This window comes from Melitaea cinxia, chromosome 8 (genome assembly GCF_905220565.1).
Source record: "Melitaea cinxia chromosome 8, ilMelCinx1.1, whole genome shotgun sequence".
In the NCBI taxonomy this organism is placed as follows: Eukaryota; Metazoa; Arthropoda; class Insecta; order Lepidoptera; family Nymphalidae; genus Melitaea; species Melitaea cinxia.
This window is the reverse complement of record NC_059401.1, coordinates 838,630-860,484: the sequence shown is the minus strand read 5'-3', so window position 1 is coordinate 860,484 and position 21,855 is coordinate 838,630. Positions and strand designations below refer to the sequence as shown.

General features: G+C 33.3%; 1 protein-coding gene across 1 annotated transcript in view; it reads right to left on the bottom strand.

The window, feature by feature from the left end:
• Positions 1–3,670: 3,670 nt before the first annotated feature.
• Positions 3,671–21,855, bottom strand: part of LOC123655760 (embryonic polarity protein dorsal-like) — a 33,800-nt gene continuing 15,615 nt past the window's right edge. Inside the window, exons 4-11 of the mRNA XM_045591514.1 lie at positions 16,178–16,410; positions 15,416–15,571; positions 12,255–13,242; positions 11,941–12,170; positions 5,870–5,908; positions 5,398–5,541; positions 4,284–4,757; positions 3,671–4,148 (exon numbers count right to left, since the gene is read on the bottom strand). Coding sequence (XP_045447470.1) covers positions 3,939–4,148; positions 4,284–4,757; positions 5,398–5,541; positions 5,870–5,908; positions 11,941–12,170; positions 12,255–13,242; positions 15,416–15,571; positions 16,178–16,410 — 2,474 coding nt within the window. The 3' untranslated portion in view covers positions 3,671–3,938. The remainder of the gene's footprint in view (positions 4,149–4,283; positions 4,758–5,397; positions 5,542–5,869; positions 5,909–11,940; positions 12,171–12,254; positions 13,243–15,415; positions 15,572–16,177; positions 16,411–21,855) is intronic.

The following is a 21,855-nucleotide window of genomic DNA, read 5'->3' as shown; positions in this document are numbered from 1 at the left end:
GATAACCATCCAACTGCTGATTTTGAAATACACAGGCCAAAGACGGGCAGCAGCGTCTTCGGTGCGACAAAGCCAGGCGGCGGTCACCAACCCGCCTGCCCAGCGTGGTGACTATGGGCAACACATGAGTTCACGCCATTTTGGCCGGAGGCCTATGTCCAACAGTGGACTGCAATAGGCTGAAGTGAGTGAGTTATATGTACTGTAACAATCGAATTTATTTACAGATTGAAAATGACACAGAAAATTTAGTCAAACATCGACTGGTTGGTGTAAGATTAAAGTTAAAATGCAACATATGCCCACATAAATTTGACTGCCAAAACGCGGTGAAGTCTCAAAAAGACCAAGGAGCATATTATGGAAAAAGACATCGAATTGAATTTTATAAAAATCTATTAACAAAAGAAGTACCGTCGGCTTCAAGTCAATCACCTTCGTTTCAAATTTTTGAAATGATTGGGTGTGATGAAACAGAGGATCCGCTACCACAGAACATTACTTTTACAGAATCAGAAAGTCCTCCAAATAAAAAGAGAAACAAAGGAGTTCAAGTAAATATCAAAACTTTAAAGAACAATCAAGCAGTGCAAACAATCATAAGAAGGAACAGTGCGAAAGATACAGGAAACGAGAACTGATTTGTGAACTGCTCAGCACTCGCCATCAAGAATATCGATATCTTCTCTAAGCAGATCTCCTACTCCTACCTATAGCTAAAAATTTAGAACCTTTAATTTCAGCACAAACAAGACGTATTTGAAGAAAAAAAGTCCATCACTGTGTATATATCAATATTAGGCAGATTATCACTTTGTCCTTTGACGAAGCCGTCTTCCATTATAGTGAAATATAAACTACAGACTCGTAAATAAGAAAGAAACAAACGACTGTGCGTAAATAAACATGCACGAAGCAAGAGCCCTAGTCGCTTCAGCCTGTAATATCCCACTACTGGGCATAGGCCTCTTTCCCCATGTAGGAGACGGATCAGAGCTTAATCCACCACGCTGCTCCAATGCGGGTTGGCGGATATATTCCCTACTATGAGTAACGATCGCTATCAGGTGTACATGATGACAAACGGGACCGACGGCTTAACGTGCTCTCCGAGGCACGGTGGGGAGACCCACAAGAACTGCACAAACACCCAGACCACGGCAAACACCTGTATGGCCAATACAAATGTTTGTCATATGCGCCAGCGCAACAGGTACAATCCATGGCTGTAACCGTTACGCCAACCCGGCGTCAAGACAAGAGCTCTAGTGCGACTCTGAAAATTATACTTCAATAATTCGTGGTGCGGTGACATTGAATAAGTCAAATGAGGTTAGGTCAGAAACAATAGACATTCCGTATAAGATACGTAAACTGCAATCATCTATTTCTAAATAAAAGTCATTTATTGATGGATTTCAAAACTTCTTTCAGTGATCGATTATTATATTCTGCCCCTCACGGCTAACGACCGATTGGGGAGGGTGCGCTACCAACGCTACAAAACTATTTCCTGTTTGCAACCTTTGTACGATACGCAACGAGATCTCCATTCTGTCGCCGCTCAATATTTGTATTTTATGTCTTTGTATATTAAAAGAAAATAAGAAAAAATTAATATATCGCTGGCCCCGGGCAATAAAGCGGTATACGCCGGTTACACCCTTTTTAATGTTATTTAATTTTTGGCTTCTCTGAGTATCAATCTATCACTCTTATTTTTTTCAGTTTTTTTTATTAATATTTCGTTAGAATAAATGACAATAACCGTTTTATTGCATGGATAATTCTCTTACGACTAAGCTATGTATTATTGCATTACTCTAAGAAACATAACACAAAAAACCGGTGAACATCTTTACACTAATTGTTAATGATCTTGCAATTAAAATAGTATCATCTATGAATTGTATTATACATTTTTTTAATTATTTCATTAAAAAATTATACGATTTGTTTTTAAAAAATTATTTCTAAAAGCTTAAATTGGTAAAAAAAATAGCTTTCATTTGACATATTGAACGTCTGTTTTGGATCACTGTACACTGCACTATAAACAAATTAGCTTCTTTTATTTCTCCTGTAAAATTTGATTTTTGATATTACCGCTTTATTGCCCGGGGACAGCGATATTATAGGCAAAAAATAGCGGTCAGCCAGTGTGAAATAAAAGATAATATTCATTGTCAATTATTTATTTTTTAAGCTTTCAAAAAGTGACAACAATTATTTCTTAACACGTTAAATGCGAATTCATATTATTGCACAGTAAAACATTTTAATTGTGATGATCGGGAGAAAAAAATACTATATCATTGCAATAAAAAGAAATTCAGTTTTATAATTATATGACCAGACGTTTACAACTGTAACTGTTCCCTTCATGAGGGTTGCTTAGTTTTATAGCCTAAAACCTTCCTAAATACACAGGCGCAAAAAGATCACCTCAAATAGGCCAGAAGAGATCAGAAATAATTTCGTTTTACAGTATTCATAAGTTTTTTTTTTTTTCTATTTCAAACACAAAATTGGTAAATGGTATATGATACAAAAATGTTGTTAAAATTATTATTATTTTTAATTCATGTATTTTTCGTTATATAAACAGTTATATTTGGTAACAATTCACAATTTCTTAATTAAAATTGTTATATTCTAAACTTAGACTAATAAAACTATAAACAATAACGTAATCACAAAATATAAAGAGTAAAAAAATTATCTCAAAAATTCACAACATTGCAATAACTTCACTAAAACCTTTTTGCCGGTATACTTTTTTATTATACAATTTGTTGGTGTTTCTAGCCAGTAATATAATTAAACCTTTTTAATAATATGACATAAATAAGATACAAAAAATATATACCCCTATAACACGGTAGATTCGTTCTAAACGTGGGAAATCCCGCCTTACATGGGGAAATGTACGTGTTATACGAGGGATTGAAATCGCAGAATATGAAAATGCGTTATAAGAGTACCGCGTTATAGGTGGATTGGATTTGTTTTTAAGTTTGATCTCAAAGGTACTTTTTTTTTCAGAAAATATTTTATTTATAAAAGAAAAATAAAGCACAGGTAATGGAAGACTGTTTACAACTTTTTTTTTGTAATATTTTTTATTTTGTTTAAGAAAAAATATATTGGATAAGCACAGATAAAAATAGTGTTTTAATTAGAAAGAAAAAGAGATAGTTTAATTGATGCGATCAACAAATACACATGTAACAGCGGGTAGTCATCAAATGTGCTTTGGTTAAAATAATTAAAAAATATTACTCAATTTTAGAAATTTCCTATTCTGTGATGTTATTATAATAATTATTAAGTAATCTTATGAGATTTAGTGGTGTACTTTTATGGGGAATCTCTAATAATATTTTATCTACAAAATTCCTAATAGTCTTATCTAAGCTAGTAGATATGGTATTGGAATTACTGCTTTATTCTCATCTCCATTGATAATGCAGTACAATCATAATTTAGATACTATGTATAAAATAATGTGATGTTAAATTTAAAAATATTAAAAAAATATATTTTAACTCATTCTAAATTTCAATGTAAATATTTTCTTTCTTTCAAAATTTACATATCTACAAATGCATAGCACATGACAATTGGTTTGTGATATCTAAAGAAAAATAATCAAAGTAAAACAACACGGTAAGCATTACTATCTTTCATAAAGATTTTTGTCATTAGTATAATAAATTCTCATAATTTCATTTAAGATCACAACAAGAACCTAATTTAAAGGTAAACTTAAAAATAATTTTAATCAAACACAATAGAAACTATAAGTTTCTATAAGTTTCAGACTGCGCTAGGAACAGAGTCGAGAGAGAATTGAAGAGAACATTCACTGCAACTTCATTGGTTCCACAGTTTTGCACAGTTATTGAACAGAGTACACTTGTCTACACTTTCACACTTCACTTATATTGTAGTAAGTCGCTGGTCGATAGTCGGTTGAGACTATCGCTAAGGTCCTGCCCTCTGTTCTCCAGTAAGGCTGAGAGACCGGAGAGTTCCCCAGAGTTTAGTTGGGGCATGTCCCCGCGGTCCATCAACAAGCCTGTGATGGATGGAGTGTCGCTAGCGCTCACAGTGTCCATCAGATCTTGCTGTTGTTGCATTTGGTGCTGTAATAAAAAAAAAAACATAAAATAACAATTATTTATGAAAAAAAATAGTCATTTCTTTATCTTTGTGCAGTTTAAAATATTTGATTAAACTTTTAAATATTATATTTTTATTACTTCAATCAAAACCATTACCTGTTGCTGTGCCAAGTTCGGGGAAATGTGCCCCATGGCGGGAGAGACCTGCCCCATGGCAGGGGAGACGTGACCCATAGCAGGAGAGACGTGCCCCATGTTCGGCGACATTTGCCCCATGTTCGGTGACATACCACGATTCATCGGGGACATTCTGCCCATCGAGGTCATCACTTGCCCCATTTGAGACATTTGCATGTTTGGGGACACTGGAGATATGGTTTGCATGTTTGGAGACATAGGAGACATGGTTTGCATGCTCGGGGACATAGGAGACATGGTGTGCATGCTTGGGGAGAGGGTTTGTAAGTTTGGCTGGATGTTTTGGAGGTTGGTCATTTGTAAATTGGGCGACATGTTTGAGGATTGCATGCCGGGTGATAACGCCACGTAATTTTGATTCTGACATATTTGCATTTCTTGTCCGTAGTTTACATGGCTAGGCCCGGCGGCAGACAAGCCTGGCATACCCCACTGTAAATAAACATTTAAAATCAATATTCATATTTATTTAATTAAAATATTTTTATTAATCAATAATACTTCACAAAATTTATAGAATAATAATAATAAACAAAACGTTGACAGATATCACTGAATAATTAACAGTTATTCGTTACACGCTAAATCATTATATATCATATTAATTCATTTATCCCTCTACGTTTATTATAAAATTACTAACCATATATTTATCATGATAACACCGATGATATTATACACTATACATACATACATACTCAGTTAAAGCCGATGAGTTCTAACGCGTTGATCACATGGTTCGAATTGAAAAATTATTTTTCAATTGGAAATTCCAGTTAAACCGGGTGAAACCACAAGGCACAGCAAGTAATAAAATAATGACAATATAAATTAAAAAAAAAATAGAGCGTGCTTTAGGCCACACGACTGAAGTAAAATTTCTTTAGCTTGCACTGTGTCTTGGATATACAAAATGGTTGAGAGAAAGAGAGAAAGAAAATGTGTGCTCGCACCTCTCTCTTGCTCCGTTCGCCGCGTCCAATCACACTTTTCGTAACACTCTCGTCACGCATTCACCAGCTTACTCCCCAAGTCAAGCGACCGTAAACAAGTTTTAGTTCAAAATACATACATAGATATTTTCCGGAACTTGTTCGTGTTCGTAGGACGGTGAGAACGCGGCGAGAGGACTGTTCATCTGATGCGTTGGTGTTTTATCTGTTGACATTACACAAGTTATATAGTCATGTTGTTTGAAGCCAAAATATAAATAACCCTATATTGTGAACTACGTTTCATTCGTAGTATAAGAATATAAATACTTAACGGTTAAAAAACTGTTCATATTTTCCAATGTATGGATATGTACATACACCTGTATACATTTTACAAAAATAACTGAACTAATTTAAATAAATCGTTCACTACTGCACTATCCAGAAATGAAGGACAGTATAAAACACAAATTGAAGTAAGCCTGTAATATAGCACAATACACAACATAAGAAATATATTATTTTACCCAACAGTACATGGGCATGTATAAATACGTCGTTTTGTTTCTGTTAGTACTAAATGTTTGTACAGAAAAATAGAAAACTTACCTCTTGGCTCCGTCTTGATCTGCTGGTCGGCTCCGTATCCTGAAAATTTTTGTATTTTACTTCATCTATATTTACAAAAAACAATATACATATATTAATAGACTGCGTCGTAAAGATATAATCACACAAATACCACAGTTTCCGAATAAAAAAAAATGTAACTAAAATTCTTGTCAAATATCAATTTTAAGATTCTACGCAAACATAACTATATCTTTACGAACAAAACGAGAAAGAAAAAAACAAACTCCAATAAAACCAGACTAAGCACACGAAGCATTAGATTGCGCACAACGTGAATACGAAAAACTCAAAATAAAAAAATATTACGCCTAAAAAATAATTTGCCGAAGTAGCACCTATAAAAAATACATGCCATGTTACATTTAAAAAAAAATATATAGTAAACAACTAACAAAACCAGCTTTTTTACTATATTGTTTTTTTTTTTTTTTTTAATACGTAAAACAACTGATTCCTGTTGTAGACTTAACTTTAAATATTATTTTGTAAATTCATGCAGAAAACAAAAATACGCTAATGCATATGTGTGTTAAATAAAACTTAACAAAAAGCCTAAAAACGTAAAATTAAAATCATAACAACAATTAAAATCGCAAATCCTAAAAAATTTACACACAATTCAATTTATTCCGGAATATGTTTTTTTTTCTTTTTTTTTTAAGAATTAATTTCAAATGACAAACTGGTACCAATACTAACTTGTATAATTACTGTCAAATATAAGAAAAGAAAAAAATTAGATATTTTTAGTATAACACAAACATGTGACATACAAAGAATAAATAAAATTAAATTTATTAAAATATTAATAAGAGACAAATTTAGTTCGTTTAGAATTTGCGATTTTATTATAAAATAAAACATCTATACACACGGCCATGCTTAAAATTACGACTGTACCTTTTAACTCTGTTTGTCTGTTTCGTAGGTAATGCATAAAGAAATAACATTTTCACGTTCTTATATTTATTAGCATTAATATAATATAAAATCCACGCATCAAAAGCTATGCTTCATTATATCTTTTTTCTCTTTATAAACGTGTACAAAAATCTTAATATTTCAATCGCAAAAATTTCATTAATTTGTAATCGTAATCATATTTTTTGTGATTGAAATATTTTCACATAATATATTTTTATATCAAATTTCCATTTTACATTTTGTAAATTCATCTAAAGCGTTATAATATTATTTCTTACATCTCATGCGATATGTATTTCGGTTTTACTAATTAAAAACAATAAAAAAAACTTTACATTTGATCAAATTATTATAAATCGTATGTCATAATAAGAGCTGCCCTAATAGCGGATACAATTCAGTAAATTTGTAAATTAATCAAAATTTAAGATGATATTTTTGCTTATAAAAAATGTTTAGTTATACTTGTAATAGATTCTTATAAGATAAATACTTTTTTGTTCTTTAAATTTATAAACAATATTTTTATGGGACCCAAGAACAAAATCTATAAATTGCATAAAAAGTAAAAAACTGTCAAGTAATGAAAAGTACTGTGAAAAGGTAATAAAATTGTCATAATTTATTTCTTATATATATATAGGTATATAAAAGTATACAATATAAAGATTTTGTTCTTGGGATCCGTTGACTTACTTGTGTACATAACGGTTTGGGGCATTGTATGCCTCAGTAGAACAAAAGACACACGACATTTTTCGCTCGCCTATGCACTGCCATATGAACTAAATTTTCACATCATTTGTGCTTCGACACTTCTTATATTGTCCAAGGACTACATTATCGCAAAATTCATAAACTATTAATTATTAGAGTCATAAAGATTATTATATTTTTATATAAGTCGTGTGAGTACTATTATACAGACTATAATTACAAATTATAAAGTTTGGATAATATTTAAAGATATTATACAAATTTTATAACTTGTAAAATTCAACATCGAATAATTTATTAATTTTATATAACAGCAAAATAAAAAAAATATTTTAACTTATAAATACATACAATTCTCCTAATTTTGACGAGAGCACTCTTTAATAATTATTGTATATAATACATACTTTGATTATAATATTGGTTTTTCACAAAATAATTAAACACAGCAAGGAGGATAAACTTACATTTCTTACATCCAAACAAAACTATTAAATATCAAGAATATAAAGGTTAAGTAAGAAGTTTAACTACAACTACATTTGAACGCATAATGTAACAATCCACAATAATCCAAGAATAATCAAAAGAAAATGAACTGTAAAACAAAACAAAGTTTGAGATCGTACACCATTTTTCCTTATTCAATCGAACAAAGTTTTAGCTTTAGATATTGTACATTGTCTTAACCAAATGTATAAAGTATGTACTGTTATTTTATTGAATATTCCAATTGTATAGTACGTAAATGCAGTTTGGTATAATTTTTCAGATTTATAGGCCGATCAATGAAAACAAAACTTCAAGAGGGAAAAAAAAACAACAGAAAAATAGAAATAATTATCTTTGTATGTAATTGAATCCTCTGACTGTTATTATGTTCGTTGTAACACATTTGACTAAAAAAAATACTACTCAAAAACCTCCCTAACATTTACTGCGTCGATCATCCCTTACAAATAAATAAAAATTACATTATTTCATATATAAAATGCACACAAAATACTCCAAGTCGTAGTGGAAATTACACAAGAAAAAGAAAAATGAACTAGAAAATATCAACATACAACATAAACTTTATGAAGAATAATTGTGTTTGCTCGCTAACTATAAAAAATCGACTTTAATCACATCGACAAGTAATACAGTGTAAGTACACGGAAAAATAGTCAAGTAAATACGCGTTATCGAAGATTACTCAAAAAGTACAAATCAGATCTCGATAAAATTTGAATGAGACTATGCGACAAGCACTATCGATTAAAAAAAGAATTATCGAAATCGGTCCACCCAATCAAAACTGATGTAACATAATTATATAATTTATATATATATAACATAATTACAGTCGAATTGGGAACTTTTTTGGAAATCGGTTAAAAATAAATTACTTGACGGTAATATTAAACACACATATTCACATTAGCATATTTTTCTTGTATACATTTTATGTATTTATATACATAAAAAAAATATTAAGACAACCTTATAGAGGCTATGCTATACATAGCTATCATAGGTTTGAATAGCACAATTAAATTTTTCCATATATCCCGAAAAAATACTTTATCAAAAGTATAACTTCTAGACAAAAATATGCCAGTTGCTTATGCTAAGTTATGGCGTTGGTTTTTCATTTTCTGCCAATCCAAAAGACCTTAGTTAAATTATGGCATGCTAATATAATTGGTATTGGCAAACATTTAATGTGACTATTTTTACTTTTTACAATTCAATCATAAGCACCAAATTAATTACATTTATAACGATATATAAAACAAGAAAATTATGAAAAAAATAATCAAAAACTCGCGTAAATATTCGAAATTTAACAATAAATAAAAATAAAATAAATATTTATTTCATAAATCAACAATTTATCTAAATTTTATAGCTAAGTAATAGCCATATTGTAAGTAATTATCTATCTAAAAACAATAGTGTTACATGTTATAAGGAAAACTAAATGAAAAATATTTTTTGCGTAACTAATAACTAGCCTAAATAGTATATTTAGTATAATGTTACATAGCCTACAGTCCAATTCAATTATATTTGTACAAAACGTAATAAATGAGTGAAGCAGAGGTTACGACCCCGAAATATTATCTCCGATATCACAAATCGGAATTAAAAATTACTAAATAGAACTTTAAAAAAATATTTATAATTTTTTTTTTAAAAGATTAGAAATTGTTTTACTTCTGTATTCATTTTTCGTTTACATTTCATACCAAAATAATTGAAACTAGACTGTTATATTATAAACTAGATGTTAGAAACCAATTAAACCATCACCATGACACCATTAAACCGCCACCCTAAAACGACGCCGAACTTTGTGCATACGAACCGAAAAAAATAAACCAAAAAAAAAATTAACCCCCACCATTATAGATTATCATATATACAGGGATTATTACTAAAAAAAAAACAATAAAAAAAGCTATATAATTAGGTTGTCTAATAGAAATGGCTGTATGGGCCGTAAGTCTGCACATTGTGTTACACAATCAGCAACTATACTAATATTATAAAGCTAAAGAGCTTGTTTGTTTGTTTGTGTTTGAACGAGCTAATCTCAGGAACTACTGGTCCAATTTGAAAAATTCTTTCAGTAATATATAAAACAGATAATGGGCTATCCAGCCCATTTATCGAGGAAGGCTATAGGCTATATATCATCACGCTAAAACCATTAGGAGCGGAGCACCAATGAAGAATGTTGCAAAATCGTTTTTTTTTCTCTCTTTTAAGAGCTTCCACAGTTAGCCCAAGTAACTGTTCCACGCGGATGAAATCGCTGGCAGAAGTTAGTTTTTTTATATAACTAGTTCGGCGATTTTGAGCAGGATATTCCCTTCTGTGCCCTACCTACGTTAAATATTTAAGTCTCGTTTATATACATTTGTGGTGGTAGACAATTTTATATACAAAAATTAATCTCCTAAATGTATATACGCGTATAACGACTGCACCAATGATTGTTTCTTTAAAACTTGATAAATACAAAATGAATAATAAGTACGAAGTTTATTAGATCAGTTAATAATTGTTTATTAAGTTATTATAATTTTCCTTATGTAATTCATAATGTGCAGTAAAGTGATAAATAAGTAATAATCACCTGTATACATGATTATATACATAAATATGTCAACTTACTGTCATCGTAAGACGCGATAGTCGGCGAGAGCGTTTTCGTCCGCTTATGTTTTAGATAACTCGGATCTAGAAAATATTGCAAGTTATGTTAGAATTATTTAAATAAATTTCTATTTTAACATGTCTCAAGATTAATCGACTTAGGTATTTATATGAAAAATTAAGTCAATCATTATGTTATAAAATTTGAGTGTATTAAAGAGGGTTAATTTATTATTAATTTTAATTGAAAACATTTATAAAAAAAATCAAATAAAATAAAAAAATAAAAAACAAAATCCTTATAGAACCTGAAAAAAATAATACTTATAAAGAAAGTGAATTGAGAATAAAACTATTGTATCTTAATTAAAATCTTATAATACAACATTTAATGCCGTTTCAAATATCCAAGTCTCACTTGTCATTTTTGTTCCGGTAACTCTTTAAACTACACAAACTCTCATAAAAATTTCGAGACGTAATTTAAGGCCATATGATCTAGGTATAGTTTAAACTTGTACCAAATTCTTCTATTTTCAGACAATTGCCTTCCTATATTCAAAAAACGATTAATTTTGACCACAAACCATCCAATTTCGACGATGTCTCACTCAAAATTTAATGGTACTGAGCTGAGTTCTTGGGTACTAGATGTACATTTTATAGACATATAGTACTGACTCTTTATAAGGAAGTGCAATTGCCATTTACGACAATTATCTTTACTATTTTAATACACCTACAGATTAAAAAAAATTGAATTTTTTTTTAGTGTTTGTGAGCATTTTTTTAGAAAACTTGGCAAAATGGGCGGAGTAATTACAAAAGAGCGAAGTGACCTTCCTGTGACTTGATACCCGAAAGTTATTGATATTCTTCTAAATATCTCACTCAGTTTTTAGGGTACCATATCCATAGCGTTGCTATGGGACCTACTTACGGTACGCGTACTGCTATGCGTCTTTCACAGAACCGTTTCTTTGGAATAGATAGCAAATTTTTTTAACAAAATAGGCGGTTCTTTGTATTCCCTATTATCGGTAACATGTTTTTCGGAAGTTTTACTTTGACTGGAAAATAGTGCATATAGTGTTAAATGCGATAGCCAAATCTTGTTGCCTTGGAGAAATCAATTGAATTCGTTCACAAGTCAGGCAGTGTTCAGGGGCTATCTTCTAAGTTCCCAATCCTGGGAACTGGATAGTGATGTTACAGTATTGAGTCAGGGTGGTTCCCGTGTTGGTAGCACTAAATGGTCAATTGTGGAACTTGCTGCCATCGACAGGCGAGTAGTAACACGACGTCTCATCAAATTCGGAAGCAGTGGCCTTTGGAGCTACAGCCATATACAGTGCGTAGTGCTCCGCCTCTGTCAGTTCTAGGTCATCTCGAAGTTTCCGGAAGGAGTCCGCATCCAGCGCTAATACGCTCTCAGCCACTAGAATTGTACCATCTGGTAGAGGTTCATCAGTTAATACCCCCAGGCTTCCTGGTCTTCCTGGTCTTCCTGGGCTTCCGGGGCTTCCGGGGCCCCCGGGGCCAGTCCGCCTCAGGGATGGTTGTGAGGCAGAACGCTCGTCCCCATCCCCGTGTAATGATATGTGGGTAATACTATCCGCGTAACTAATCCCCGAGCCGTTATCCTTGAGCGAGGCGTGTGATACAGCCGACTTGAATTTAGAGGGACGAAGCCCTGACACACTACTGACGGAGCGTCCTACTGGCTTACGTGACTCCTTGACGCCTTCGGAACGCACACTGGGGGCCGGAGACTTATCACGGCGTCGGAATAGCCTCGAGAAAAATGAACGCTTTTTGGAGGGTGGTGGCAACGCTGGCTCTGAACGGGCTTCACCTAGCTCAGTTTTAAGGGCGAGGGTATCTGGGTTACGGGTTACGGGTAACTGGCGGCCCGGTTTGAGGATACTGTCGACAGAAGTCTGGCTGGTTTTAAAACTGTCGGTGGTTTTACGAACACGCTTGGGTGGTAGCGGTGGAGCGCGTTCGTCTTCTGGATCACGTTTGAGCGGGGTGTATTCTATTATAGGGCCACGGAACGAGTGTACTTGTACGTCTTCGTAGGGCTCCGGTTCCGCGATGGGTACGGGGTTCTTGAAGGCCAGTTGGAGGCTGGTATAGGTGCCGGCGTCGTCGAAGTCTTCAGGGTCGTTGTTGTCATCTAGAACGGTCACATTTTCTAAGCGCGTCCGGTTCTCGGAGTATATCTCATCTAGTTCAGCGACCTGGTCTAGGAGATCGTCTAGGCTCTTCTCATGGGGGTCGGTGACCATGTCTACGGAATTATTGGTCTCGATGACATCGGCGTCAGTGACTTCAACTGTGGGGGGGTCGGGGGAGTCGCTTGTCGATGACACGGGGTCTTTTTCGGGGGGGTCGTTGTTGTTGCCGTCGGGGCGTGAGGTGGGGTCGGATAGGAGGAGGGAAAAAACGCTGAGGTCAGGCAAGGGTTTCCTTGCGGTACCTTGATATTCGGGGATGTATTCGAAGGGCACGGCGTTGCTTCGCGCGTTGTCTGACGTCCTCTTCAGTTGGAGATATACCTGGAAAAAAATTAGATCTTTGTTTAATCCATAAACGGCAGTTTAGATTAAATTTTTAACCGACTTCAAAAAAAGTGGAGGTTACTCAATCCGACCGTATATACAATTATGTTCGGGCATAATTTCGTCGTTTATGAACAGATTCTGATAACTCTTTTTTTGTCGGAAAGGTGATGTCCCATGTGTGGTACCATGATAAGAAACACAAGATCTGATGATTAAATGCCACAGAAATCGAGGGAAACCCTCGAAAATCATAGTGACGACTAGTGCGTTTGTTAATTTTTTTCGTCTACTTTGTATTACTATAGATGTAATTGAAGTCAGTTTTTTTCGTTTGCGAGCAAACACAATTATTAAGATTAGTATTTAATATTCGCAAACGGAAGATATCATAATCTCCACACTAATCACGCTCTATGCCATGTAATATGATGTAAAAGGAAGCGCATAATGGAATTAACATCTGATAATATATAAATAGTCGCTCAATGAAAGATGCGATCATCGTGTACGGAATAATACGGACGCTTGATGAACGCGAACGTCGGCTGGCGAACCGCCAGTGAACACCAGATCCTTACTGTAATTAATGTCTACAGAATATCGTTAACGGAGGAATCGTGGACTTTTTACAGAGTTCAGATAGATTTGGCAATAAATTTTATACAGAGGTAACAATATTTTATCTCAGCTAGGGAATTTGCGGATGAACGTATCTTGGCTTCTTCCTATATATTGGACTTATCTACTTTGTTAATATCATTGCAGGTTGGGGATAGTTACGATGTGTTAAGGGATTGGCAATGTGTATTGGATTGCCGCGTTGGCGCAGCGGTTACAGCCATGGATTGTACCTGTTGCGCTGGCGGTTGCGGGTTCGATCCCCGCACATGACAAACATTTGTATTGGCCATACAGGTGTTTGCCGTGGTCTGGGTGTTTGTGCAGTTTTTGTGGGTATCCCCACCGTGCCTCGGAGAGCACGTTAAGCCGTCGGTCCCGGTTGTTATCATGTACACCTGATAGCGATCGTTACTCATAGTAGGACATATATCCGCCAACCCGCATTGGAGTAGCGTGGTGGAATAAGCTCTGATCCTTCTCCTACATGGGGAAAGAGGCCTATGCCCAATAGTGGGATATTACAGGCTGAAGCGTATAGGATACTCATGATTTTACGCTATCCCATTAAATTACTTGTATATTGAGAATTACTCATAAGTTATGAATCACAATATATCAAACATTAACTTCTTATCATGCTAATCACACGGTACACGTGAACTTGATACTGCACTCCGAGCAATAAGTGCTACGAAATAAAACGTAATATAAACAATACCGTAACAATTTGTTGCTTCATTATTTTGGAAGATATGAAAATCTTAATAATATGATTACTCGGAACAAAAGACAAAATTTCGCCCAATACACACTTGTGCCAAATTATCCAACTTACACTGGCAACAGGCTTAAAGTGTAAAAGATTTATCACATAAAGAAGAGAGAAGGAATTTCAAGAACTAAATTATTGTCCGAGCGAAGACAGTGTTCATGGGAATCAGCAAATAATTTTAATCGTCCCTTCAGATACAACGGGATAACAGAATAAAATAAAATAAAGTAGGTTAAGGATATGAGTATTCCTACGAAGGTGAATTGGGAGCCACTTGATTTTTTTTTTTTTTGTGAAATAGGGAAATATGATTCAAATATAAATTCTGAACGCGCTCAAGCTTATTACTCACGAGTTTGAATAGTATGTGTCTGTTTGTGTATTTGTGTGTTTATCTCGTATGTTGGTCTCGTATGTTGGTCTCGTATGTTTGTCTCGTATGTTTGTCTCGTATGTTTGTCTCGTATGTTTGTCTCGTATGTTTGCCTTTATGTGTGTTTCGTATGTTTGTCTCGTATGTTTGTCTCGTATGTTGGTCTCGTATGTTTGTCTCGTATGGTTGTCTCGTATGTTTGTCCCGTATGTTTGTCTCGTATGGTTGTCTCGTATGTTTGTCCCGTATGTTTGTCTCGTATGTTTGTCTCGTATGTTTGTCTTGTATGTTTATCTCGTATGTTGGTCTCGTATGTTTGTCTCGTACGTTTGTCTCGTATGTTTGTCTCGTATGTTTATCTCATACGTTTGTCTCGTATGTTTGTCTCGTATGTTGCCCACCTGGACGTGGTCCCGGCCGCGCGGGTCGCGGTAGGGCGGCGTCTGGAAGGCGATGGCGACCTGCCGGTGCACCAGCACGATGTTCGCGCTCTCCTCCCACACCACCTGCTCGCCCTCCTTCTCGAAGAACACCACCGCGATGTCCTCCCGCGTCACCTGGCACAGACAACCCGTTACTGTTTCATTCCTCGACCTAACAGAAGATCACAGCTAAATAATACCGCTTCCAAGCACTGTTGTATTCCTGTTGGTGAGTAAGGTGACCAGATCTCCTGGGGGGATTGGGGGTAGGGTCGGCAGCACGTTGCGATGCTTGTAGTGTTGCAGGTGTCTAAGCTACGGTAATCGTTTACCATCAGTTGAGCCGTATGCTTGTTTGCCGACCTAGTTGTATAAAAAAAATTATATAAAAATAAAAATGATACATATTAAATCAGCTGTGGCCCACGAGATTATATTGTGGGACGACGTGGAAAATTTGTGATGAAAATGTCTATGAAATAATACGCTGATTACAATTTTGCATAAAAACTGATATCGTAAAACGTCGGATTATCCACTGACAAAGTTTGGTCAACTGTAGAATAAGTTTTACCTAATGGGTTCTAATTTTAGCGTAATTCAATCTATAATCATTATTTTAGAAATAATCATAATGTAAGTATGCAAACTTCTCAGAATTAGCGATGAAAATTCGGAGCTAATATTTTAGAACAAACCCCATTTAACTAAACTTATAATCAACAAATGTCTATAACGAACCTTTTCACACAGAAGAATGAGTTCGGTCCCACCCCTATGGTAGTCGGAACACTGACTCAGGCGCATGATGACCAGGTCGCTCATGGCCTTCTTGTCGTATATCACGTCAGAAACCACTGGAGGGAGGGAGAGACGAATCTTGCCCGTACGCTCATCGTGGATGAAAACTTGGAAACACAGTCTGACTGCGTTCAGGTCGATGCTTTGAGGCTGGTTCCGGTGGTTGTAACCCGCTGTTAGAAAACACACGAACTTTAATTATAAACAAGATAACCTAGCAGATCAATCTCTTCGAATGTTTACTGACAATTTTTTCATGAGAGTATCTGCTGAGATGCTCGCCGATTTTCCTTACCAGTTTCCATTCAATTTACTTATTTTCTACTTTTATTTGTATTTTCAGATAACAGCTTCACAGCAACATGAGACATTATTGTGCAATGACAATTTAAAACCATTTTATATTCACTTTCTCAAATAGTTTTAAAAAATTAAATCCAGTTATTATTTTTGATTAAATTTGGTTTTGGTTATCGATTTGGAGCAAATGCATAAAATAAAATCGTGTTATCTATGTTTATTTCATGGATTTCTATGTGTGTATAATAATATTATTGTAAGATATGTTTTCGTTTTCTTAATTTGGTTAACGTGTAGATTCATCAATCATTCATCCCCTTAGGAGCTATTAATAGCTATCTGTTAAAAGATTCTTAATGAGGCTTTACGTCAGAATGAAACATCAACAAACAATTTAGCGGAAAATTTGTTTGTTTGAATGACCAAATTTCACAATTTTAAAATTCGTTTTGTTAAAACCCTTTTTATCTGAGACGATGACGATATGATCCTAAAACATTTAGTCAAGAATGATTGGTATGTCGAGCAAACGTAAACATAATCGCTGATAAAATCGCGTGAAATGTATTGCCTTTAATAATTATCAAATGCAAAAATTTATTATGGAATTGTCTTTTGGCCAATCTTCAGTAAGTGAAAGATAACAAATTTGTGATAATTGAAATTTCCGTCACCTATAATTAAATTGAACGGTATTAAGCTCTGTACACCTGATAGCGATCGTTACTCAAAGTAGTGAATATATCCGCCAACCCGCACTGGAGCAGCGTGGTGGATTAAGCTCTGATCCTTCTCCTACATGGGGAAAGAGGCCTATGCCTCTGTGACACTCGTGACGACAAGTGTGTTAAACGTATTTTATAACGATATAATACATAAACCATTTTGGACCAACATCTACAAAAAAAAAACCATTAATAACTTATAAATAACTCTATAAATTATTATTCAAAAGTCTATTTGTTCTTTTTAGACATAATAATCCTTCATAATATACTCTCAAACTCAGCATGAAAATCAGCTACAGAAACATCTTTTATTTGTTTTTTTATATAAACGTCTCACACTCAACGGTTGGGGCCGTTAGGACTTTATTACGAAACCAATAAAAAATCATAAACCCTACAACGGGCAGTTTTCCAGATCTCTATAATATTCGGCGTACAGTCAAAATCGTTACCTATACAAATAGATGAGGCCGCAGATGACCGTGTTACTGCTGGTGTATTTCGAGCGAGTTATTTTCGCGCCTGTAGCAAAGCGCCGTTCGCTCCGTAATATTTAACTGGGTTTCCATACTCTCTACAGACTCGTGCGTAATGGCAAAATTTTATAAGTTTATTTATTACGATAATTAGATGTACGTATTCATAATTTTTCTTATGCAGCGTATGGCCAAAAGTTAGTAACCCAAAAACTAGATTTAACGATTAACCTAAAATGTCCAAATACGAAATTTAATTGGTCAAGAAGTTTTAAGTTTTTAAAGAATACATAAAAGGTTCCTTTTAATATATAGATTTTGTCTTTACAAGAGATAGTACTAAAAAAGGATTTCAATATTGTATTTGATAATGACATACATTCATCACCCAATATACACACTTTATTTTTACCTCAATTGTAATATTTTTGTCAGATACTTATTTTTGCTTATCAGTTTCACCATTTTACTTGGTTTTTTCTAAGTCGCGAGAAATTTTCTGTTACACAATCTACTCGAGACAGAAAAGTGATAATCTCAAGCTTATCTTAATATGCAAGAGACTACAGACTTTCCTAAAAAATGCAAGAATGCATTTACTATTCAATATTTCAAAACCCAAAGTTTACCCAAAACGTTTTTGTCAAACAAGCTTACACTAATACATTTTCTTCTTATTTTTATTAATGACTTTTAATGAATATTACCCTATTCACTACTTCACTAGTGATTATTTGATCGATTGATTATAAATTAATCCGTATTGTCAAGAATTACTCATTAAATTTCTGATTTTAATAATTTTAGCGCCAATTTAAAAAAAGGTACTTTCTAAAACAATTAGGTTTTATAAATTTCTAACGTTATTTCTGCTTTTCTTTTTTGCTTCTGTAATCTGTATGCATTATCTATAGATATTTTAAATGAACCATTAAAAAAATAGTATATTTAATCAATAAAATAATAAAATAATTGTGTTTGCAGGCAAACAAAGAAAAACCGACTCCAATTATATCGACAAGTAATACAACGTAGGTAGACGAAAAGTTGAAAGAATTACACCAAAAGTTGTAATCAGATCTCGATGATATTCAAATGTGAACAGATGACAAACATCGGTTTCGATTAAATTAAAAGTCATCAAAATCGGTACACCCAGCAAAAAGCTATACGGATTTTCGAGTTTCCCTCGATTTCTCTGGGACCCCATCATTAGATCCTAGTTTCCTTATCAAGGTACCAAACTAGAGATATCTCCTTTCCAACAAAAAAAAGAATTATCAAAATCGGTTCATAAACGACGAAGTTATCCCCGAACATACATAAAATATATATATATACACACATGACATACATATATATTCTATTCTGTGACTAACAGTAAAAACGGAACATTGTTGCCACGTGGACGTCCTTGTCGAAAATAGAAGTGAGTTCAAACAATAGTATTAAACGTTAGTTTATGTAGCAGAACGTTATACATTGTTAATAATATATTCGGGTACAAATTAAAAAAAATTAAAACACTTCTTTTTTTGCTTTGTAAGCTTCTAAGTAAGAGAACTATAGACTATTCGCGTCAAAAACATAATGATATTACTGTCAATTATAAATTAACTAGCGACCCGCCCCGGTTTCGCATGGATGCAAAAACTATCAGTGTTCCTCTATTATATTATGCATGTATTTATACATAGAAACCTTCCCCTGGAATCACTTTATTTACAAAAGAAAACCGTATTATATCCGTTGCGTAGTTTTAAAGAACTGAGCATACAGACAGCGGGAAGGGACTTTGTTTTATACTATGTAATGATTAGCTAGCCCCTTGACCTAACAAATCATAATAAATTTGAACGGCTGTTTATAGCCCTTAAATAGCTTACATAACTGGTCAATTTAAACACGTCGTTCTAATTTAATATGACTTAATTGGTCGAAGGTTAAGTGACAGCGTGAAGTCACTGTTTATGTTTTAACGCGGACATATTGTAAGAGATCAGGTTAGAGTACTCGATGTAGTTTGATACTTAAGTAACATTTATTTGAATTTATTAACAAGAAATATATATTTATAATTAATTTAAAGCTTAATTAATCACTATTATTTTTATATTTATATTTATGTATTCGAATTACTAAAATGTAATTTATGTAATTGAAACATTACTATAACATCGTTCAAGTATAAAAATGACTAGGATTATCAACAACGGTTTAGTATTTTTTTTTTGAAATATAAAGTTATTACAACTACCTATTATAGTTATTTGATGATAGCACTGTTTTAAGGAATTCCCGAACGTCAATAAATATCAAAACATCTGCAATAACATATTTCAATTGTAAAGATTTCCTCAACTTTTGACCCTCAACCAAACATTATCATAAGTTCAAAACTATCGATGTTTAGGTTTAGAGGTCGAGACAATTATTAATGAATATAAATTATTTTGAATACTAGTACAAGCATGAGAAGTTGATGACATGAGATTTGTTATTATATATATATATATATATATATATATATATATATATATATAATATTTACGCAAATTTCACTCATTATAATTAACGGCTTTATCAGAATTGGTACAGGGGAGGTCCTTCCGTGACCATGGTTGCTGTAAAGTATCGGAAAACCTAAACCTAACCGCGATAAAATCCGAAAAAGTTCAAACACTAAACACACATATATATATATATATATATATATATATATATAGGTGTATACACCTATATATATGTATGTATATATATATATATATATATATATATATATATATATATATATATATATATATATATACATATATATATATATATATATATATATATGTGTGTGTGTATGTTTAAAAGCCTATGAAGAAGAATAAGTAATGTGCCCTTAAACTGCTTTACTAGATTTTTTTTATTATCGAAGACGTTTATTGTGAACACGTAACACATGAATTTGTTATACATTAAATCCTAGTAAATCAGTCAACTACATAAATGTCATGTTTGTGATTAAAATTCATATAAAATTCCTTCATTCCATATTCTTTCTTCAGACAATTGGCAAAAATATTTAAATACATTCATCAAAATATTTTAGATTACTTATGAAACAACACTGTGTTATATTTAATAAGATGGACTTCCTACCTTGATAGTAGCTTAGAATGGAGTTTATGGTACATTAAAACATTATAATTTCTAACACAAACAATTTTTTTTTTAAATATTTTTAAGACAAAATAACTCGTCAATTATTCTTTATAAAGATAGTTGCTCCATTGCAATAGATGCAATATACATACAACCGTCAAATAGTAACTCATCATACGAAAGACGGCAGCGCAGTGCTATGATTGCCACTTCTAAGCCGTGTATGAATTGTTTATATTTATTTATATGTTTATCTTTAGACCTTCAAGTGGTTGCTTCTTTACCGTTGCGGTTCTGTGTGAATCTCTCAAATATATTGCTCTCCTACCAATCATAGCCATGTCTTGCATCAAATATAGGCCCACTAAGCCCTAATTATAAATATAAAAAAACCTTTTTTTTAATAATCGTTAAAAGTGAAGCTATCACGGATTCGGAATGTAATTGTGCAAAGAATCGACAAGAAGCTCCGTAGATATTCTTTTAAAATAAACTGTGTTTTAATATAAAATTGGTAATATCATATAATCAATAATCGATTATTTCTTATTGTGTGCTTTTTAGCTTATTAATGAATTGTTTACTATTGGAAACTTTATTGGTTTATGTATTAGTTTTATAAGATTTTTTTTCTTTGTATTATTGTACTGTTTGTTTCCAAAATAAAATAAATAAAATAAAATAAATAAAAATAATCTTTTAACTGAGGTAGGGCATAGCAGGAATTTCCTGCTCAAAATATGGAGCAGCCCGACTGGGGTAGTACCTCGACCTTACAGAAGATTACAGCTAAATAATACTGTTTTCAAGCAGTATTGTGTTCCTGTTGGTGAGTAAGGTAACTAGAGCTCCTGGGGGGATTGGGGATAGGGTCGGCAACGCGCTTGCGATGCTTCTGGTGTTGCAGGCGTCTATAGGCTACGGTAATCGCTTACCATCAGCTGAGCCGTACGCTTGTTTGCCA